We start from the raw sequence: 23,534 nt of genomic DNA on the forward strand, positions 1-23,534 counted from the left end.
AAAAGCCGTTCACAGATATTAAACTAAAATTGGAATATGTAGTGGTTGTGTGTTGCCCGCACATAAACATCACAAAAGAGCTATAAAGCGGCTACCAGTTTGAAAATTATAAGTTAAGATGAAAGTCTGAAAGCTTTAAAAATGGGCACGATGGCTGACAGCAGGAAGAGAGAGAGAGAGAGAGAGAGAGAGATATTGATTGATTGATTGATTGATTGATTGATTGATTGATTACCTTCATGGTAGATCTCTAGTGTAGTTCTCAATGGAACGGAATCAGTAAGACATCCTATTGGGGCAAGTGTTCCACAAGGAAGCGTGCTGGGTCCATTGTTATGGAATGTCTACTTCAACGACCTTCTTCATCTCATCCCAGAATCACATGCATATGCAGACGACTGTACACTGACATTCACTTTTCCAAGAGAAGAAATGCCAGCTGCTCTAAGCTACATCAATCACCAGCTGAGAGCTATATCAGCTTGGGGAAATAGATGGCAAGTAACATTTGCACCTGAGAAAACGCAAATGATCGTCTCTAGGCACCATGATGGTAATGCTGGTGCAGTAGTAAGGATGAATGGGAGGGTGTTGGCACCTGGAGAAGAACTTGATATCCTTGGGGTGAAATTTGACTCCAAACTAACCATGAAGAACCATGTTGTAAATCAGTATATATACACTGAGAGGTAATACACTTGTCAGTATATCGTTATATTCAATTCCATTAGCCTTTCCTCATAGTTTATACCCCTTATTTCAGGAACAAGCCTTATTGCGTACTTCTGCACTTTCTCCAGCTTCATGTACTTCTTCAGGTGTAGATTCAATACTGGTGCTGTGTATTCCAAGATGGGCCTGACATGAGTTGTTGAAAGTGCCCGGAAAGACTTTTTGTTGAGATTCCTGAAGGCCACTCTTAGATTTCCCAGGCGAGCATTAGCTGAAGAGGTTATTCGCTTGATCTGAGCCAATGGTGAAGTACTTGGGACTATGATCATCCCCTAGGTCTTTTCAAGTGAAGTCTGAACTCTCTCTCTCTCTCTCTCTCTCTCTCTCTCTCTCTCTCTCTCTCTCTCTCTCTCTCTCTCTCTCTCTCACGCACACGTGTGTGTGTGTGTGTGTGTGTGTGTGTGTGTGTGTGTGTGTGTGGAGACAGAAGGGAGGGGGATAAAAGATTGGGTTATAAACTGATACATTCACTGAAAGAAAGCACAAGACTGGATACGATCACAACGTACCTAATACTCCCCGGGGGGTTGCATGTGTAGGCTCCTTACCACCAGGGGTGGAAGAGCATATGGATGGAAATTACACACACAAAAAAATGAACCCTGACTATTTCGGAAAACATTTTTCCAACGTTAGTGGTGAATAAGCGAAATAAACCCAGCAATGACAGTAGAATCTGATTGCATACAGGGAATCCATAAACAAATGTGACAGGGCAATCAAGGGGTTGAACTCCCTTTCCTCCCGTGTCTAACTCAAATAGGTAATTACAAATACGCAATTGCAGGTAGATAATTACGAATACGTAATTTGAAGTGGGTAATTACGATGTTAGCCAGAGGGCAGATGATGCATTATCCTGCTTTAACCTGAGCAAATACTATGAAGAAAAATTCCTATTTGGTCTGAAGTTAGGAATCAGTTTCCTAATCTCACTGAGGTACAAACAAGACGCATGAGAGAAGCTATGGACAGATGCGGCACCAGCGAGTTACCACTGGGGTGCGCATGACGGCGCATAATGTAAGAGCAACGGTTCACCACTCGCCCACAAAAAAAAAAAAAAAAAAAAAAAAAAAAAAAGTAAGCGACATGTTGAGCCGTCCTTTTAGCCATTATCAAGGACGGATCGAAACATCATCCAGTTTGTCCGCGGTGAAGTGGAGTAACATGGAATGGATCAGGAGATATGAGAGCATGTTGCATTGCAGATATTGCAGTCATATCTGGTACAAAGTCACTTGGTGTTTACATTATTGACGACGGGCTCGCTCTGTCAAGTCTCGATAAAGCTTTACCCACAGCGAAACGTCGTCACAGGGTAGCATTAAAGGCACTTAATGTGCGCCTCTCTGGTTGCTCGGCAAACATCGATGTGATAGTCCAGTTCGGTCCAGACGCTCTGCAGCATATCTGGTGTTATGCGAACTGCTTCAGTGATCGAAATTTTCAGCTCCTCCAGGGTTGCAGGTAGTGGTTGTACGTAAACTGTGTTCTTCACGTACCCCTAAAGAAAGAAGTCACAAACAGGTCCGGTGACCTCTGCAAGTGGCCTGCGAGGTCACCGGGCCTGTTTATGACTTCTTTGGGGGTACGTGAAGAGCACAGTTTACGTACAACCACTACCTGCAACCCTGGAGGAGCTGAAAATTTCGATCACTGAAGCAGTTCGCATAACACCAGATATGCTGCAGAGCGTCTAAACCGAACTGGACTATCACATCGATGTTTGCCGAGCAACCAAAGAGACGCACATTGAGTGCCATTAATTCTACCCTATACCACATGAAACTGAATGAAATCCTGCATCTGAAGCTACTAACTGTGGCAGATTATTACAATAAAGTTACATGTTACACCCGTTTGAAATCAGGGAATGTTTTTGTGGACACCCTGTATATGTCAAGAGTGTCCCGTAAGTCTGGAACCAGAGCATTTGTGAAGAGGACGTCGTGGGCTTGTGTAGTGAGCGGCGAGGAGCCACATTCCCCTACGGATTTTATACTTTGTAGGTTTATTGCAAAACATAGTTGATCAGAAGCCGGTCCTAGGGTAAAATATACTTTATTGTTCCCCTGAACTCTAAGAGGAGGTGGCGTCCCTCATGAGCGACCATCATGAGTGGGGTCTTACAAGGATTAGTACTGGGATCCCTACTGTTCTTTTTATATGTCAGTGACATGCCAGCAGATGCAATCATGTGTATGACCTATTTGTTGATGGAGAAGATACTATCTGGAGAAGAATAAGAGAGGCTCCAAAAATATATTGATCTACACACACACACACACACACACACACACACACACACACTCCACCTCTCGAATATGCTGATAAAGAAAACATGAGGAATTTTCGAACAGTGCAAAAAATAGCCCAGAGTAGTGATCAATACACTGCCTTACACACGTACTAGAGTGCTGCTGTGTAACGAGAGAGAGAGAGAGAGAGAGAGAGAGAGAGAGAGAGAGAGAGAGAGAGAGAGAGAGAGAGAGAACAATAATAAACGACGAGAGGAAGAGATAAACGGAAAGAAAAAGACATACAAGCATACACACACATTACAAACACAGGAGCCGCGACTCGAACTCCGTAACCTCAAATAGGCGAATACACACACACACCCGCATCTGTTACTCTCGTCATCAGCATGGCACCCTGGTTGGCACAGCATAACACTGAGGGCCTCCCCACCGTCAGTGCCACCATCACTTTCTCCCTCACCAACACATTCTGGCACCACCAGTGTTAATCGTGCATTAGTGAACGTTTCACGGTGCTTCCCCAGCCACCACGTTGCCAGACGTACCTTGCCTTCTTTTTAATGCCCAGTGTCTTATTTATGATGCTCTAACTGTGGGTTTGGAGCTTAGTTATGATTATATAATATATATGCTGTTCTAACCTAGGCTGATTAGGCCGAACTAGCATAAACCTCTTAACTACCGTTCATAAGATTAGGATAAATTTGGGGTGGTTAAGTTAGGTTCTAGTCCTGGTTATTTTGTTTTCCAACCCTGGCTATTTTGTTTTCCAACCCTGGCTATGTTGTTTTCCAACCCTGGCTATGTTGTTTTCCAACCCTGGCTATGTTGTTTTCCAACCCTGGCTATGTTGCTTTCATAATTGCAACAATGAAAAGGGTAGGGTGACGAGAGGTGCAACACTCAGGAAGGGGATACCTCACCGTCCTCACAAGACGCCAACACGACAGTAAGAATGTTACATAGCAGGTATTGCAGACAAGTATAGCAGCAGAAAGACGTTGCAGAGCAGATCTTTATTACAGACGATGTTTTGCCCAGCGAATAGTTTTTATCAACTCAAGAGCGATACGTTTATAATAAAGCTTAATAAAGCTTAACTCTGTACCGAGTCTTTTCGTACCATAACTGAACGACGGATGAAAGATCTTTTGAAGGTGCGATAATAATAATGAAAAGAATGTTGACTTAATTCATTCTACAAAGTGCAGTAAATCGAAGATTTATCGCATGCACAGTGTACTACGACATACTAAAGCAGTGTACCAGATTGAAGGTAGGGCAGCAAGTACGAATGTATTAACAAAAGCTAGTTCCCGAGTCCACCGCTCAATATTTACCCCTTTAGTACTGGAGTGTTCATGGACACGCGTGCGGACGAGTCTTTGCGTACCTGAGAAGGGATATATCTAATATCAGATTGAATTCTGGGGTCGGCTGAGAGGATAACATGTGTTCCCTGAGCCTATTGTGGCACTCTTATCTATAGTACTAGAGAGGAATGAGACACCTGGGCAATATTTGGGGATCTTTATTGTGGAAACATGTCGCCAGTCATTGACTTTTTCAGTCAAGGCTTGCGTTGAAGGTTTTCTCAAAACATCAGGGGTTTTGTCGGTTGAATAGATATATATATATATATATATATATATATATATATATATATATATATATATATATATATATATATATATACATACATATATATACATACATGTATATATATATATATATATATACATACATATATATACACATACATATATATATATATATATATATATATATATATATATATATATACATGTATGTATATATATGTATGTATATATATATATATATATATATATATATATATATATATTTATATAGATTTAAACACATTTATTTATATATATATATATATATATATATATATATATATATATATATATATATATATAATATTATAACAAATGTACGGTTCCACTCTCGTTTAATTAGAAGAAAAACAACACATTTTAAATTAATCAGACTCACACAATGTGTTTTATTTGTACTATGTAAATTATTTCCATGTATTTTTTTTTATGCCAATAACCATTAGTGTAATTAAAACCTCGTCTTGATAAAACACGCATTGGTATCGCTCTCAAACGTTCTCAATCAAATTTTCTCAATTAGGCGTTCCTAATTAAGCGTTCACACTACCAGCTTCATTCCTTTGTTCCGAAATTTGATTTGAAATGTAACAAGCAAGTTGTGTATTGAACAAGCGTTGTGTCGTGCTTGTTCGCTAGCAGTGTAGAGCCAGCAGCACTGCTGCTCTTTATATATCAGATGGATTCTCTTTTCCAGCAGCAGCAGCAGCAGCAGCAGCAGCACCAGCAGTAACAGCAGCAAATCTGGTAATTTACTCAGTGTTTAGTGTCTGTCCTTTGATGTCGGCTCAGTGACTACTGTTCACCAGCCTTTCTCACAAATTCTCAGAGAAATGGCCGGCAGTTGCACTCGTAGCCTCGAAGCAGAGGTAGTAGTTTGGTAGGATAGGTAGTAGGTTGGTATGGTAGGTAGCAGTAGTTTGGTAGGGTAGTGGTGGGTAGGATTGGTATTAGTAGTTTGGTAGGATAGGTAGTAGGCTGGTAGGATAGGTAGTAGGTTGGCAGCATAGGTAGCAAATTTGTAGCACAGGTATTAGGCTGGTAATACATATAATAGGGTGACAGAAACTACCCAGGGAGACAAAGCCATACTCTCGTAAGAGTGTGAAACGCAAGCCTGTTAAATAGTTTGCACTCTGGCAGGATTCTCAGCCTTCTTTCTCCTATTAACATGTATGATAACTAGTAAATATTGCATATTTTACTTGCATTAAATATAAAAATTTTCTCATTTTCTCGTATTTCTTAATAGTTCTTATTTACGTAATATATTTTTTTTTTTAAATTCAGAATATTTGGTCTAAGACCTGGCTGTGGGGGCGATGATTCCCGTACTCATTAATAACATTATTTGTGCCTGGGCAGGGTTAAGTTATAGCTCCCGGGACATATCCCAGCCGTCCACGACTGGGCTGTGTTGCTGTGTCAACACCTGACAGGTGACTCCTGATATGTTCCTGTGTCAACACCTGACAGGTGACTCCTGATGTGTTCCTGTGTCAACACCTGACAGGTGACCCCCGGCTCTAGCGATGAAGTAAAGCACTCTCTACCTTATTATAAACTCAAATATTTTTTCTATGAAGCTATAATGAGCCACTGAACAGCTCGTGTCAACAACACTCCCGTCAACTGATTTTTTTTTCTGTCGAATATAGCAAAAAAAACAAAGGTTTTATGGCATCAACACTTTGTATTGGGGGAGAGGGGCTGTGTGTGTGTACTCATCTATTTGTGGTTGCAGGGGTCGAGTCATAGCTCCTGGCCCCGCCTTTTCGCTGATTGCTACCAGGTCCTCTCACTCCCTGCCCCATGAGCTTTATCATACCTCACCTTAAAATTATGTATGGTGTTTGTGTGTATGTGTGTGTGTGTGTGTGTGTGTGTGTGTCAGAAGAACTGTAACAGTTGTAATTGTTTCAGTAAATACTGAAGGTGAAGGGTGACTGGAATCACTGACCCGCCACCTCTGAGTCTGACCCATCACTGTGCTTACGGCAGTTACAGTAATACTCTCAAACCACAAAGCGAATAAAAATTCCCTTATAAAACCTAACATTTCAATGTCAACATTTCATTTGACCATCTCTCAGCAAGGTTTAACGGAAGTGAAAATCTGCGATGATAGTCAACCCTTCCGTGATGTCGGCAATTTTTCTGAAACTAATGATTAGTATTTTCATCAGTTCTTTCTATTTTTTTTTAATTTAAATAGAGGCTGTGTTTTTTCAGGCACTGGTAAGTGTGTTGCTTGGCAGGCGGTGTGGCCACGGGGACGGTGTGGGTACGGAGATGGTGTGGGTACGGGGATGGTGTGGCCACGGGGATGGTGTGGCCACGGGGATGGTGTGGCCACGGGAACGGTGTGGCCACGGGAACGGTGTGGCCACGGGAACGGTGTGGCCACGGGAACGGTGTGGCCACGGGGATGGTGTGGCCAAGGGGACAGTTTCAAGGCTAGCGGTGACTCAGACAACACAGTTAATACAATATTTGCTGATCCTCATTTTCAACATTCGTCCGACTTTGTCGTTATTTAGAGCTTCGTTATCGAACTCTGGATATTAAGTTGCAGCAAGGAACGACAGGTAGTCATATCAAGATTTCAGATTATTATAATTATTATAATCATGGAGGAGCGCTAAACCAGCAGGATTATACAGCGCCTATTCAGGGAACAGGCGCTGTATAATAAGGCGCTTAATTCAGGGAACTGGAGCACAGATCCAATTCCCTAGATCAAGAGCCCCCAATGGAAATAAGTAAGGACCCCAATGGAAATAAGTCACTCTGTCTGACTTTTTGGGTTATCCTAGGTTCTCTACACATATGCTGCTATGTATGATAATTCTATGTAACTGTATTGTGTATACCTGAATAAATTTACTTACTTACTTACTTACCAGCGTCAAGGAACCTTCCTTGAGGGAGGTTCCTTGACGCTGGTGACGAATCTTTATACCAGGTATCCAGGTATACTACTGGTTTATACATTGTTCTACAGAATTATACAGCTTCACATCGGTACTGTATATAGGTTTTCTTACGAAATTTTACACGAATATGTCAAGACGGTATTTTTCTGATGAAGAATTTAGAAAAAAATAATTAGTGGCTACACACAGAATTATGTGTAGCCACTAATTATGTGTGGGGTATTATAAAATGGTATACCTGGAAAGTATACCTGGAGAGTATACCTGGTATAGAATCCTTGGCTTCATATCAAGAAGCATAAATAATAGGAGTCCTCAGGTTGTTCTTCAACTCTATACATCCTTGGTTAGGCCTCATTTAGATTATGCTGCACAGTTTTGGTCACCGTATTACAGAATGGATATAAATTCTCTGGAAAATGTACAAAGGAGGATGACAAAGTTGATCCCATGTATCAGAAACCTTCCCTATGAGGATAGACTAAGGGCCCTGAATCTGCACTCTCTAGAAAGACGTAGAATTAGGGGGGATATGATTGAGGTGTATAAATGGAAGACAGGAATAAATAAAGGGGATGTAAATAGTGTGCTGAAAATATCTAGCCTAGACAGGACTCGCAGCAATGGTTTTAAGTTGGAAAAATTCAGATTCAGGAAGGATATAGGAAAGTACTGGTTTGGTAATAGAGTTGTGGATGAGTGGAACAAACTCCCAAGTACCGTTATAGAGGCCAGAACGTTGTGTAGCTTTAAAAATAGGTTGGATAAATACATGAGTGGATGTGGGTGGGTGTGAGTTAGACCTGATAGCTTGTGCTACCAGGTCGGTTGCCGTGTTCCTCCCTTAAGTCAATGTGACCTGACCTGACTAGGTTGGGTGCATTGGCTTAAGCCGGTAGGAGACTTGGACCTGCCTCGCATGGGCCAGTAGGCCTTCTGCAATGTTCCTTCGTTCTTATGTTCTTATGTTCTTATCTGGAGAAGGTTTGGAGGGATCAACGCCCCCGAGGCCCGGTCTGTGACTAGACCTCGTGGTGACTCAGGGCCTGATCAATCAGGCTGCTACAGTTGGCCGCACACAAGCTGATGCACGAACCACAGCGGGCTATGGTTCGTGCATCACACTTACGAAAAGATTGTTAAGATAACGTTTCGGTCCACCCTGTACCATTGTCAAATCACGAATGAGCATTTGACAGTGTATTGAGAAAGGCAAAACTAAGATTCCATAAAAGAATGTTGTGTATATGGACCTTATTTTCAGTGAGTTGCTCCAGTTCCTTGGCTCAAGAGTACTTCCTTAACCCGGAGATAAAAATTGGTTAATAGTCCCGTCGTTTATAACGCTCTATGAACGGCTATAAACAAGGCAGCTTCTCCATTTTCTTTTACAAAAGTTTCCTAAGGGGAAACTCGGCCAAACTTGTGGCTAAGCTGGCCACAATGAAGATAGATGAGAGAGGGCGTTGTGATGGCAGTAAAATGTCGTCTTTCATTCCCCGGGGCTCTCCAAGATTGATGATGTAATCTTAAAAACTCTCCAGATGACCACAATAGCTGGAGTTTGCAAGGGGGAGCGCCTGAAAGGATGGAGTTTGTTCACATATTGGTCACAAAAGATGGTGGTGGTGATGGTGATGGTAGTGATTATGGCGAATGGTAGTATTGTGGAAGTGTTTGTGGTGGTAGTAGTAATGGTGGTGACTATGGTAGTTAGTGTGGTGGTGATGGTAGTAATAGTAGTGGTAGTAGCGTATTTGAACAGCTTCAGCTGCTACAATTCTGTTTGCAAAAAAAAAAAAAAAAAAAAAATACTCAGATCTTTTATGTTGCATCTTCCTCCTCGAAGTTTCGTTCCAGTTTTTTGAGTTACGGACTCAGTTTCCTAAGAGAGAAGAGAGAAAAAGTTAAGTGCTTTGATCTTTCTTCATAAGGTTTGTTTCTGAGAGATGATACAAGCTTGATTGCTCTTCCCTGCTCACTCTCCAGTGATGGTACAAGCTGGGTAGCTCTTTCTGTACCCTCTCCAGTGATGGTACAAGCTGGGTAGCTCCTTTTTGTACCCTCTCCATTGATGGTACCAGCTGGGTAGCTCCTTTCTGTACCCTCTCCATTGATGGTACAAGCTGGGTAGCTCCTTTCTGTACCCTCTCCATTGATGGTACCAGCTGGGTAGCTCCTTTCTGTACCCTCTCCATTGATGGTACAAGCTGGGTAGCTCCTTTTTGTACCCTCTCCAATGATGGTACAAGCTGGGTAGCTCTTTTCTGTACCCTCTCCAGTAATGGTACAAGCTGGGTAGCTCCTTTCTGTACCCTCTCCAGTGATGGTACAAGCTGGGTAGCTCCTTTCTGTACCCTCTCCAGTGATGGTACAAGCTGTTTAGCTCCTTTCTGTACCCTCTCCAGTGATGGTACCAGCTGGGTAGCTCCTTTCTGTACCCTCTCCAGTGATGGTACAAGTTGGGTAGCTCTTTCTGTACCCTCTCCATTGATGGTACAAGCTGGGTAGCTCCTTTCTGTACCCTCTCCAGTGATGGTACAAACTGGGTAGCTCCTTTTTGTACCCTCTCCATTGATGGTACCAGCTGGGTAGCTCCTTTCTGTACCCTCTCCAGTGATGGTACAAGCTGGGTAGCTCCTTTCTGTACCCTCTCCAGTGGTGGTACAAGCTGGGTAGCTCTTTCTGTACCCTCTCCAGTGATGGTACCAGCTGGGTAGATCCTTTCTGTACCCTCTCCAGTGATGATACAAGCTGGGTAGCTCTTTATGTACCCTCTCCAGTGATGGTACAAGCTGGGTAGCTCCTTTCTGTACCCTCTCCAGTGATGGTACAAACTGGGTAGCTCCTTTTTGTACCCTCTCCATTGATGGTACCAGCTGGGTAGCTCCTTTCTGTACCCTCTCCATTGATGGTACAAGCTGGGTAGCTCCTTTCTGTACCCTCTCCATTGATGGTACAAGCTGGGTAGCTCCTTTCTGTACCCTCTCCAGTGATGGTACAAGCTGGGTAGCTCCTTTCTGTACCCTCTCCAGTGATGGTACCAGCTGGGTAGCTCTGCCATGTACCTCTCCAGTGAATATAGTGTCTTGTACTTGAAGTTTCAAGAGTTTATTCAGGTATACAAAATAACATAGATGATCATGCATACCAGCATATCAGTAACAACACTGCCACTAGCCAAGGATTCGAAACCATCGAATCCTTGGAGTCGAATACCACTCGTTCGTGGCCTTGGCTGGAGTCGCAGTGCATTGCTTATTCGGGGAACTGGAGCACAGATCAATACCACATCGAACCTTCCTTTCGTGGCTACAATAATACCAGCATGTGTGTGTAGGAACCTAAGACAACTCAAAATGCTGAAATTGTTGCAGACTTTCTATCAGTGGTGGATTTACTATAAAAGTAATGAAGCTTGAGGGCCCCTAATCCCTGAGGGGGCCCAGAATCCAGATTTTGGTTCAATACAAAACTGCATTATGCATGTATATAACATTTCCCTAAGGTTTTATCCCCCATAACTCGAAAACTTTAAGGCATGGAGAATTTTTTTCACATCAGTGACTTTGACAAGAGAGATAATCCTCTACAACAACTTTAATAAAGATCTGTGATGATCTGTGGTGGAACACAGTGGTTACCCAGACCTTGTGCCGGTTGCGAGGGGGCCCCCATAACAGTTCAAGCGTCAGGGCCCCAAAAATGTAGTTGTGCCATTGCTTTCTATATAAGTTTAGTCTGGAGTATACCTGGTGTGGGTTTCGGTAGTCAACGCCCCTGCAGCCCGATCTGTGATCAGGCCTCGCGGGGGATCAGGGCCTGATCAACCAGGTTATTACTAACCACACACACAAACCGACGTACGAACCACAGCCCGGCTGCCCAGCTCCTTCTTGCAGACAGCCAGAGGTCTATTTGTAATCCCCCTTATGTATGGTGGTAGGGAGTTGAACTTAGGAATTTAATGATTTGTTGTTGCGAGAAGAGTAGGCAATCTGTTAAATTTTTTCTAACAGGCTGAAAAACGTGTATGTTAAAAAATGTACAAATTAAATGAAGGATAAATTACGGAATAGCTGCGATATGGGTCACCATAAAACATTCCAGTTGGCAATTTATCGTTCAAGGTTTTTATTTTTGGTCGTTAAAACAATTTTAAAAAATCCGAAAATACCAGAATAAAGCCTGGTCATAAATTTTCTTTAAATAAAAAAAATATATATGAACAATAGCAATAATCTATTAACATTATGTTGTAGAACCAACAATTATCTACAACATTTTGACAGTTCAGGTTGATAGCTCCATAAATAACGTCTAACCTCGACTGACAGTGTTTAAAACAAGAGCTATATATCCCACACCTTTACGCAGCAGGGCTCAGACGCCCACTGAACATGACTCATTGTTGTGACTGAGAGAACAGACACCAAAGTTGCCAGCATGTAAAATTCACTACATATTAATTTACATAAAAAAACATAATTACATACAACACATATTACCTACATACGTTCCTTCACATACTTTCATTGATCATCTCATAATTCTAAATTCACATTTAGCTGAATGACATTTAGAAGAGTTAGAATTATAAATAATTCCAAGACTCGAATGTTGCTCATACATAAGAGAAATTTATTAGGCTATTTTGCGACTTCTTTTGAAAATATTTAGGTGACAATTTCAAAGGATAGCTATTGCCTCTTAGAGCTAAAACCTTTAACTCTGTGATTGAAATTCATTGATTAAAGTCATTATTTTTCGACAATTAAACCTGACATATTTAATTTCTCTTTATATTGACCTTTAAACTGTTGCTGACCGATGTTCATGTATTTTTTTATACTGGTGTTATGGTTTACGAAGTGTTATGTGGTGTTGTGTTACGTGGTGTTATTGTGTGTTATGTGGTGTTATTGTGTTATGTGGTGTTGTGTGTTATGTGGTGTTATTGTGTTATGTGGTGTTGTGTTATGTGGTGTTATTGTGTTATGTGGTGTTATTGTGCGTTATGTGGTGTTATTGTGTTATGTGGTGTTATTGTGTTATGTGGTGTTGTGTTATGTGGTGTTATTGTGTTATGTGGTGTTATTGTGTATTATGTGGTGTTATTGTGTTATGTGGTGTTATTGTGTGTTACGTGGTGTTATTGTGTATTATGTGGTGTTATTGTGTTATGTGGTGTTATTGTGTTACGTGGTGTTATTGTGTTATGTGGTGTTATTGTGTGTTATGTGGTGTTGTGTTATGTGGTGTTATTGTGTTATGTGGTGTTATTGTGTGTTATGTGGTGTTGTGTTATGTGGTGTTATTGTGTTATGTGGTGTTATTGTGTTATGTGGTGTTATTGTGTGTTACATGGTGTTATTGTGCGTTACGTGGTATTGTGTGTTACATGGTGTTATTGTATGTTATGTGGTGTTATTGTGTGTTATGTGGTGTTATTGTGTGTTATGTGGTGTTATTGTGTGTTACATGGTGTTATTGTGCGTTACGTGGTGTTATTGTGTTATGTGGTGTTATTGTGTGTTACGTGGTGTTATTGTGTGTTATGTGGTGTTATTGTGTGTTATGTAGTGTTTCTGCGTGTTATGCGGTATTATGATATGGGTATTATTGTGTTATGTATTATTAAGTTTTACGTAGTATTATGGTTATATTGTGTTATTGTGTTACTGCGTGTTATGAGGCGTGTGTTATATATTATTGTGTTACATAAGGTGAAGAACAGGTTCTGTTCTCTTGTGAACCCACCAAGAACCTCAAGACGACGTTCCTGTTCGTCTTGGACATGACAATGATGAAGTAAGAAGTAAAATGTAGTCATAAGGGTATTCTATTAATTGGGTGTTTTTTTTTTTTTTGGGGGGGGGGAGATTGTTAAAGTCACGGTACTGTGACTCTGTGTCCATTTATTGACGACTATTGCAGAAATTTCACGTGTGATTTTTAGCTGCAAAATGGCCTCAGAAGATTTCAGTATTGGTGTGTTTGTGTATTTACACTGAGGGTTGTGTTGCAGGGGCTGTATACAAGACACTTGAGAACTGTGGTGGCGAGTCTGGTGCTGGCTACACTGCTCACCCTCCTGCTCTATACTACACCCAACACCACCAACTTCATCCTCTCGTCCACCTCCAACAGTCTCAGGTGAGTGTCACACGCACTTTACACCCTCAGCAACATCCACATCACCACACACCAACATTCACTACTACTACACTCACAACCAACACTCACTACCTCCACACTCACAACCAACACTCACTACCACCACACCCACAACCAACACTCACTACCACCACACCCACAACCAACACTCACTACCACCACACCCACAACCAACACTCATTACCTTCACACCCACAACCAACACTCATTACCTTCACACCCACAACCAACACTCACTACCACCACACCCACAATCAACACTCGCTACCACCACACCCACAACCAACACTCACTACCACCACACCCACAACCAACACTCACTATCACCACACCCACAACCAACACTCACTACCACCACACCCACAACCAACACTCACTATCACCACACCCACAATCAACACTCACTACCACCACACCCACAACCAACACTCACTACCACCACACCCACAACCAACACTCACTACCACCACACCCACAACCAACACTCACTACCACCACACCCACAACCAACACTCACTACCACCACACCCACAACCAACACTCACTACCACCACACCCACAACCAACACTCACTACCACCACACCCACAACCAACACTCACTACCACCACACCCACAACCAACACTCACTACCACCACACCCACAACCAACACTCACTACCACCACACCCACAACCAACACTCACTACCACCACACCCACAACCAACACTCACTACCACCACACCCACAGCCAACACTCACTACCACCACACCCACAGCCAACACTCACTACAACCACACCCACAACCAACACTCACTACCTTCACACCCACAACCAACACTCACTACCACCACACCCACAATCAACACTCGCTACCACCACACCCACAACCAACACTCACTACCACCACACCCACAACCAACACTCACTACTTCACACCCACAACCAACACTCACTACCACCACACCCACAATCAACACTCGCTACCACCACACCCACAACCAACACTCACTACCACCACACCCACAACCAACACTCACTACCTTCACACCCACAACCAACACTCACTACCACCACACCCACAACCAACACTCACTACCACCACACCCACAACCAACACTCACTACCACCACACCCACAACCAACACTCACTACCACCACACCCACAACCAACACTCACTACCACCACACCCACAACCAACACTCACTACCACCACACCCACGACCAAACCCCCACAAGTAGCATTTAATCCCTCACAGCTAAGATATAAATAATCATAGCTGGTAAAGCGCTTAACTTGAGACGACAACTCAGCAAAGCATTTCTCGCCTCCTCTCTACCAGGATTTACAAACTGTCTGTTAATTAAGGTAAAGTGTTACACTAATGATATAGAATAACTGTATTTCAACATTGCTAAAACCCATGCAACTGTCACTTGTTAAGCTGAACTCAACTTAGGTAAGCTTTGATTAACACGACTTGTGTCTCGGTGAGAGCTTTATTAAGTTAGCTAACTCAGTGTGAACTTTATCAAGTTAGTTTTATCATGTAACTTGATAAAGTTCTTACTACGTGAAATGTTGTAATAAAACCCTCTCTACGTGTCTTTCATTTACTTATCTTTGATTATATATAATATATATATTATACATATATGCATATACATATATAATATATATATATATATATAATATATATTTATTTATTTATTTATTTATTTAAAAATTTGAGCACACTTACAGAGGTACAACAAATACAGGTAAGAGCAGTATGCCAAAGCCACTTATACTATGCATAGCATTACGGGCTGGCTTAAAATTAACTTAAGATTAACTAAGCAATGATGAAATCAGTGATAAAACATTAATGCCAATGTGTATATTTCCTATCAACATGTCATAAAAACTGTTTTTCTTTAGATTCTTATCATTACATTCGTAGGGAAGCGCTAAACCAGTAGGAGTCATACAATGCCTATGGATTTCAAGTTAATCAGGTGCTAACCATTTTCTTTCCTCAAGAGGTCCTCAGCAGCATCAAAGCTACTGCCTCTCGTGAAGAGCTGCAGCTTCAATAAGCTTTCCAAGGGGAAAAAGGCTTATCGTGGTGTCAGAGTTCAACAGAATACCCCATGGAGTTGCAGCCTGGCTGTGCTCACTCGGGAGTTCTGTCGCGGTTCTGGTGACACTCTCGGGTAGTATGTCCACCTGTAAGAACTAGACAATAATCTGCTAGTTTTTCACTTTCGAGGATTCCAACTGAGGTCCTTAAAAATAATAGTCATCTCACATCGAAACTCTTGTGGATTGTGAGAAACGTCTGTTAGGTTTCCGTGGTTCCCTGTCAGAGTACGGGTGATAGGTGGCCCCTTAAGAGAGCTGCTTCTCACGCGTGAGCTAAAACCCACAATACTTCCTTAAAAAAAAACGTTTATGAGAGGGAATCAAGCACAGTGTCGCTAGTTACATAGATTTTCACTACAACAGAACGTTTAACAGGTGCAGACTAGTCACGAGGGAGCATTCTCCAAATTCAACTTCAATAACAAAAACATAAAGTGGGACGAAGTAAACCAAGTCCTAACCGATATAAGCTGGGAAGATATACTAAGCAACACAGACCCAAACTTATGCCTAGAACAGATTAACTCGGTGGCACTCGATGTATGCACAAGGCTTATTCCTCTAAGAAAAAGGAGGAGTAGATGTAAAATAGAAAGAGACAGGCGCTCCCTTTACAGGCGACGGAAAAGAATAACAGAGCGGCTAAAAGAGGTCAATATATCTGAAATGCGCAGGGAGACACTGGTCAGAGAAATAGCAAGCATCGAACTTAAGCTAAAAGAATCCTTTAGGAGTCAGGAATCGCGGGAAGAACTAAAAGCTATAAATGAAATCGAAAGAAACCCAAAGTATTTCTTCTCCTATGCCAAATCAAAATCGAGAACAACGCCCAGTATTGGGCCCCTACTTAAACAAGATGGGTCCTACACAGATGACAGCAAGGAAATGAGTGAGCTACTCAAGTCCCAATATGACTCAGTTTTTAGCAAGCCGCTAACCAGACTGAGAGTCGAAGATCAAAATGAATTTTTTATGAGAGAGCCACAAAATTTGATTAACACAAGCCTATCCGATGTTATCCTGACGCCAAATGACTTCGAACAGGCGATAAATGACATGCCCATTCACTCTGCCCCAGGGCCAGACTCATGGAACTCTGTGTTCATCAAGAACTGCAAGAAGCCCCTATCACGAGCCTTTTCCATCCTATGGAGAGGGAGCATGGACACGGGGGTCGTCCCTCAGTTACTAAAAAAAACAGACATAGCCCCACTCCACAAAGGGGGCAGTAAAGCAACAGCAAAGAACTACAGACCAATAGCACTAACATCCCATATCATAAAAATCTTTGAAAGGGTCCTAAGAAGCAAGATCACAACCCATCTAGAAACCCATCAGTTACACAACCCAGGGCAACATGGGTTTAGAACAGGTCGCTCCTGTCTGTCTCAGCTACTGGATCACTACGACAAGGTCCTAAATGCACTAGAAGACAAAAAGAATGCAGATGTAATATATACAGACTTTGCAAAAGCCTTCGACAAGTGTGACCATGGCGTAATAGCGCACAAAATGCGCGCTAAAGGAATAACAGGAAAAGTCGGTCGATGGATCTATAATTTCCTCACTAACAGAACACAGAGAGTAGTCGTCAACAGAGTAAAGTCCGAGGCAGCTACGGTGAAAAGCTCTGTTCCACAAGGCACAGTACTAGCTCCCATCTTGTTCCTCATCCTCATATCCGACATAGACAAGGATGTCAGCCACAGCACCGTGTCTTCCTTTGCAGATGACACCCGAATCTGCATGACAGTGTCTTCCATTGCAGACACTGCAAGGCTCCAGGCGGACATCAACCAAATCTTTCAGTGGGCTGCAGAAAACAATATGAAGTTCAACGATGAGAAATTTCAATTACTCAGATATGGTAAACATGAGGAAATTAAATCTTCATCAGAGTACAAAACAAATTCTGGCCACGAAATAGAGCGAAACACCAACGTCAAAGACCTGGGAGTGATTATGTCGGAGGATCTCACCTTCAAGGACCATAACATTGTATCAATCGCATCTGCTAGAAAAATGACAGGATGGATAATGAGAACCTTCAAAACTAGGGAGGCCAAGCCCATGATGACACTCTTCAGGTCACTTGTTCTATCTAGGCTGGAATATTGCTGCACTCTAACAGCACCTTTCAAGGCAGGTGAAATTGCCGACCTAGAAAATGTACAGAGAACTTTCACGGCGCGCATAACGGAGATAAAACACCTCAATTACTGGGAGCGCTTGAGGTTTCTAAACCTGTATTCCCTGGAACGCAGGAGGGAGAGATACATGATTATATACACCTGGAAAATCCTAGAGGGACTAGTACCGAACTTGCACACGAAAATCACTCACTACGAAAGCAAAAGACTTAGCAGACGATGCACCATCCCCCCAATGAAAAGCAGGGGTGTCACTAGCACGTTAAGAGACCATACAATAAGTGTCAGGGGCCCGAGACTGTTCAACTGCCTCCCAGCACACATAAGGGGGATTACCAACAGACCCCTGGCAGTCTTCAAGCTGGCACTGGACAAGCACCTAAAGTCAGTTCCTGATCAGCCGGGCTGTGGCTCGTACGTTGGTTTGCGTGCAGCCAGCAGCAACAGCCTGGTTGATCAGGCGCTGATCCACCAGGAGGCCTGGTCACAGACCGGGCCGCGGGGGCGTTGACCCCCGAAACTCTCTCCAGGTAAACTCCAGGTAAACACTACGCCAGGAGAGGATACCTATACGCTTTCCCTGGCAAGGGGTTCCCAAGTGAGCCCAAGGGGAATTACAATATGGGATAGGCTGTACCGAGAGATGGCAGTTCCTAGGTGATAGTAACTCCAGCTATTCAGGAACGAAAGCTTGGAAGCTTCTGTAGCTGAAGAATCCTTTCTGGAATACTTACCTGGAGGAGGGTGTATATCTGGAGGGTGTTTCAGGGGTCAACGCCCCCGCTGCCCGGTCGATCAGGCCTCACGGTGGATCAGGGCCTGATCAACTAAGTTGTTAATGCCGGCCGCACGCAGTGTCTTACTGAAGTCTCCCAGCCCAGGCTGAGTGCGACACCTAGTACGAGACTCGTCATTCTTGATGGAATAAGACAGAAAAAAGAAATACAGCCTTTGTTACCACTACGTAGTAAGTATCGTATAGAATAATGCAGCAGCACACTGAGGATGTGTCATATTTTGCTAATTAAAAAAACGAAAACAGTGGATTACAAGCGGAATTAAAAGGCCGAGTGAACTACCAGTGACGAATTAGATAACCTTTTACCCTCCATTATCCTGGAAGCATTTTTTCCAAAAAATGGTAAGTCCAGATAGAATGAAACCTTTGAAGCTGCTGTAGATTCTAAATTAATAGTGGACAATAGAACACTTGACAATAGAACACTTGACAATAGAACACTTGCTATACCGAAGTCTACCAGCTGAACCTGACAGATTCCATCACTTGGTATACGAAATTCATCCTTTGTGATGGAATATGACAGGAAAACCCATCCTGTTTGATGGAATATGACAGGAAAACCCATTCTGTGTGATGGAATATGACAGGGAAAACCCATCCTGTGTGATGGAATATGACAGGAAAAACCCATCCTGTGTGATGGAATATGACAGGAAAAACCCATCCTGTGTGATGGAATATGACAGGGAAAACCCATCCTGTGTGATGGAATATGACAGGAAAACCCCATTCTGTGTGATGGAATATGACAGGAAAAACCCATCCTGTGTGATGGAATATGACAGGAAAACCCATCCTGTGTGATGGAATATGACAGGAAAACCCATTCTGTGTGATGGAATATGACAGGAAAACTCATTCTGTGTGATGGAATATGACATGGAAAACTCATCCTGTGTGATGGAATATGACAAGAAAAACCTATCCTGTGTGATGGAATATGACAGGAAAAACCCATCCTGTGTGATGGAATATGACAGGGAAAACCCATCCTGTGTGATGGAATATGACAGGGAAAGCCCATCCTGTGTGATGGAATATGACAGGAAAACCCATTCTGTGTGATGGAATATGACAGGGAAAACCCATCCTGTGTGATGGAATATGACAGGGAAAACTCATCCTGTGTGATGGAATATGACAAGAAAAACCCATCCTGTGTGATGGAATATGACAGGAAAAACCCATCCTGTGTGATGGAATATGACAGGGAAAACCCATCCTGTGTGATGGAATATGACAGGAAAACCCATTCTGTGTGATGGAATATGACAGGGAAAACCCATCCTGTGTGATGGAATATGACAGGAAAAACCCATCCTGTGTGATGGAATATGACAGGGAAAACCCATCCTGTGTGATGGAATATGACAGGGAAACCCCATTCTGTGTGATGGAATATGACAGGAAAAACCCATCCTGTGTGATGGAATATGACAGGAAAACCCATGCTGTGTGATGGAATATGACAGGAAAACCCATTCTGTGTGATGGAATATGACAGGAAACATTTATCGTAAGGGTCCTTAAATGGAGATATCGTAGGTTGAAGGTAGACACACTTGTTGGATGGTAACTTATATTGTCAGACTGAGAGGATGAGGGATGGAGCCCGCTGCCTTGCCTGTCTGCTGAATGGTCTGCCGCCGAGTGAGAGCGGGGCAGAGGTATGAGCCTACACATGTGCATCCCGTGACGTCACACAAAGCCACAGGCCTACAAGGGATCTCGTATCTAAAGCACATGGATGATACTAATATGCTATGCTGTATAATACAGGGAATACAGGGATCAGCAACTATGCTGACAGAAAAACCCATCCTGTGTGATGGAATATGACAGGGAAAACCCATCCTGTGTGATGGAATATGACAGGGAAAGCCCATCCTGTGTGATGGAATATGACAGGAAAATCCATTCTGTGTGATGGAATATGACAGGGAAAACCCATCCTGTGTGATGGAATATGACAGGAAAAACCCATCCTGTGTGATGGAATATGACAGGGAAAACCCATCCTGTGTGATGGAATATGACAGGAAAAACCCATCCTGTGTGATGGAATATGACAGGAAAACCCCATCCTGTGTGATGGAATATGACAGGGAAAACACATCCTGTGTGATGGAATATGACAGGAAAACCCCATTCTGTGTGATGGAATATGACAGAAAAACCCATCCTGTGTGATGGAATATGACAGAAAAACCCATCCTGTGTGATGGAATATGACAGAAAAACCCATCCTGTGTGATGGAATATGACAGAAAAACCCATCCTGTGTGATGGAATATGACAGGAGAACCCATCCTGTGTTATGGAATATGACAAGAGAACCCATCCTGTGTGATAGAATATGACAGAAAATCCCATCCTGTGTGATGGAATATGACAGGGAAAACCCATCCTGTGTGATGGAATATGACAGGAAAAACCCATCCTGTGTGATGGAATATGACAGGGAAAACCCATCCTGTGTGATGGAATATGACAGGAAAAACCCATCCTGTGTGATGGAATATGACAGGGAAAACCCATCCTGTGTGATGGAATATGACAAGAAAAACCCATCCTGTGTGATGGAATATGACAGGAAAAACCCATCCTGTGTGATGGAATATGACAAGAAAAACCCATTCTGTGTGATGGAATATGACAGGAAAAACCCATCCTGTGTGATGGAATATGACAGGGAAAACAGATCCTGTGTGATGGAATATGACAGGAAAACCCATTCTGTGTGATGGAATATGACAGGGAAAACCCATCCTGTGTGATGGAATATGACAGAAAAAACCCATCCTGTGTGATGGAATATGACAGGGAAAACCCATCCTGTGTGATGGAATATGACAGGGAAACCCCATCCTGTGTGATGGAATATGACAGGAAAACCCATCCTGTGTGATGGAATATGACAGGAAAACCCATTCTGTGTGATGGAATATGACAGGGAAACCCCATTCTGTGTGATGGAATATGACAGGAAAAACCCATCCTGTGTGATGGAATATGACAGGAAAACCCATGCTGTGTGATGGAATATGACAGGAAAAACGCATCCTGTGTGATGGAATATGACAGGAAACATTTATCGTAAGGGTTCTTAAATGGAGATATCGTAGGTTGAAGGTAGACACACTTGTTGGATGGTAACTTATATTGTCAGACTGAGAGGATGAGGGATGGAGCCCGCTGCCTTGCCTGTCTGCTGAATGGTCTGCCGCCGAGTGAGAGCGGGGCAGAGGTATGAGCCTACACATGTGCATCCTGTGACGTCACACAAAGCCACAGGCCTACAAGGGATCTCGTATCTAAAGCACATGGATGATACTAATATGCTATGCTGTATAATACAGGGAATACAGGGATCAGCAACTATGCTGACAGAAAAACCCATCCTGTGTGATGGAATATGACAGGGAAAACCCATCCTGTGTGATGGAATATGACAGGGAAAACCCATCCTGTGTGATGGAATATGACAGGAAAACTCATTCTGTGTGATGGAATATGACAGGGAAAACCCATCCTGTGTGATGGAATATGACAGGGAAAGCCCATCCTGTGTGATGGAATATGACAGGAAAACCCATTCTGTGTGATGGAATATGACAGGGAAAACCCATCCTGTGTGATGGAATATGACAGGAACAACCCATCCTGTGTGATGGAATATGACAGGAACAACCCATCCTGTGTGATGGAATATGACAGGAACAACCCATCCTGTGTGATGGAATATGACAGGAACAACCCATCCTGTGTGATGGAATATGACAGGAACAACCCATCCTGTGTGATGGAATATGACAGGAACAACCCATCCTGTGTGACAGAATATGACAGGAAAAACCCATCCTGTGTGACGGAATATGACAGGAAAAACCCATCCTGTGTGATGGAATACATCAAGAGAAACATAGGTAGTTCTCGCTTCCACTCTGTAACCACTGCATAAAACACCATACTAGCATTACAAACCTGGCATACCCAGTTTTATCTATTAAAAAAAGTATTTCAACATTTTCTAGCATCAACTCATATCAAGGGAGGAGCCTTGATGCTAGCGAAGGGCTCTTGATCCAGAGAAGTGAGCCTACCCTTCGTTTCCTTAGGTCAAACCTAATTACCTCTTTATCAGGATGCTGTATGACCCTTAGATTTATCTCTTCCCCATGAATAATAATTAATTAGCAATCACAATGATAATTCTGACGTCTACAGTGGGAGTGTGTTGGGGGTGGAGGAAGAGGTCCAGTGTTTACCACATCACCACATTATGTTTCTGAAGACTCACAAGTGCGCCTCCACCACCGTCCAGGTTTGTAGATACCTTGTTTTAAAGCTTTCTGGGGGTTTCCTCTATACGTGTTTCCTCTATACGTGTCCCTGAGGGGACACGTATTCTAAAACCGCAGTCGTTCTCTTCTTCAGGTTTCTTGGTACACTTCAGTTTACTGTTGAATTTGCAGACTAGTAATGACTCGTGAGCGACTTTTATTACGTTTTATTACGAGTCATTTCGCCCTCTTGAGTGTTTTATTAATCCAGTAACAATGTATTAATTGTTGACTCCGTGTCTTTATTTCGCAGGCTTCCAATTGTTATCCTGCCTAACTTGTTTCAAAGTTCAGCTTTATCTAAGGTATACTACGATCCCCTTACCCCAAGATGCCGCAAACAACTGCTGATTAGCACCCACCTACCTACTGACTGCTACATGA

The 23,534-nt window shown here is 42.7% G+C and overlaps 1 protein-coding gene across 7 annotated transcripts in view; it reads left to right on the top strand.

The window, feature by feature from the left end:
- Positions 1 to 23,534, top strand: part of LOC128696555 (galactosylceramide sulfotransferase) — a 371,235-nt gene that overhangs the window by 339,071 nt on the left and 8,630 nt on the right. For 6 of the 7 annotated variants that reach the window (XM_053787869.2, XM_053787870.2, XM_053787871.2 and 3 more), the window contains 2 exons: positions 13,601 to 13,728; positions 23,035 to 23,131. In XM_053787869.2, the coding sequence (XP_053643844.1) occupies positions 13,601 to 13,728; positions 23,035 to 23,131 (225 nt within the window). Of the gene's footprint in view, positions 1 to 5,256; positions 5,384 to 13,600; positions 13,729 to 23,034; positions 23,132 to 23,534 lie in introns of those variants that run through there. The other variant, XM_053787872.2, reaches the window with a different exon arrangement.

This window comes from Cherax quadricarinatus, chromosome 47 (assembly GCF_038502225.1).
Source record: "Cherax quadricarinatus isolate ZL_2023a chromosome 47, ASM3850222v1, whole genome shotgun sequence".
Taxonomy (NCBI): domain Eukaryota; kingdom Metazoa; phylum Arthropoda; class Malacostraca; order Decapoda; family Parastacidae; genus Cherax; species Cherax quadricarinatus.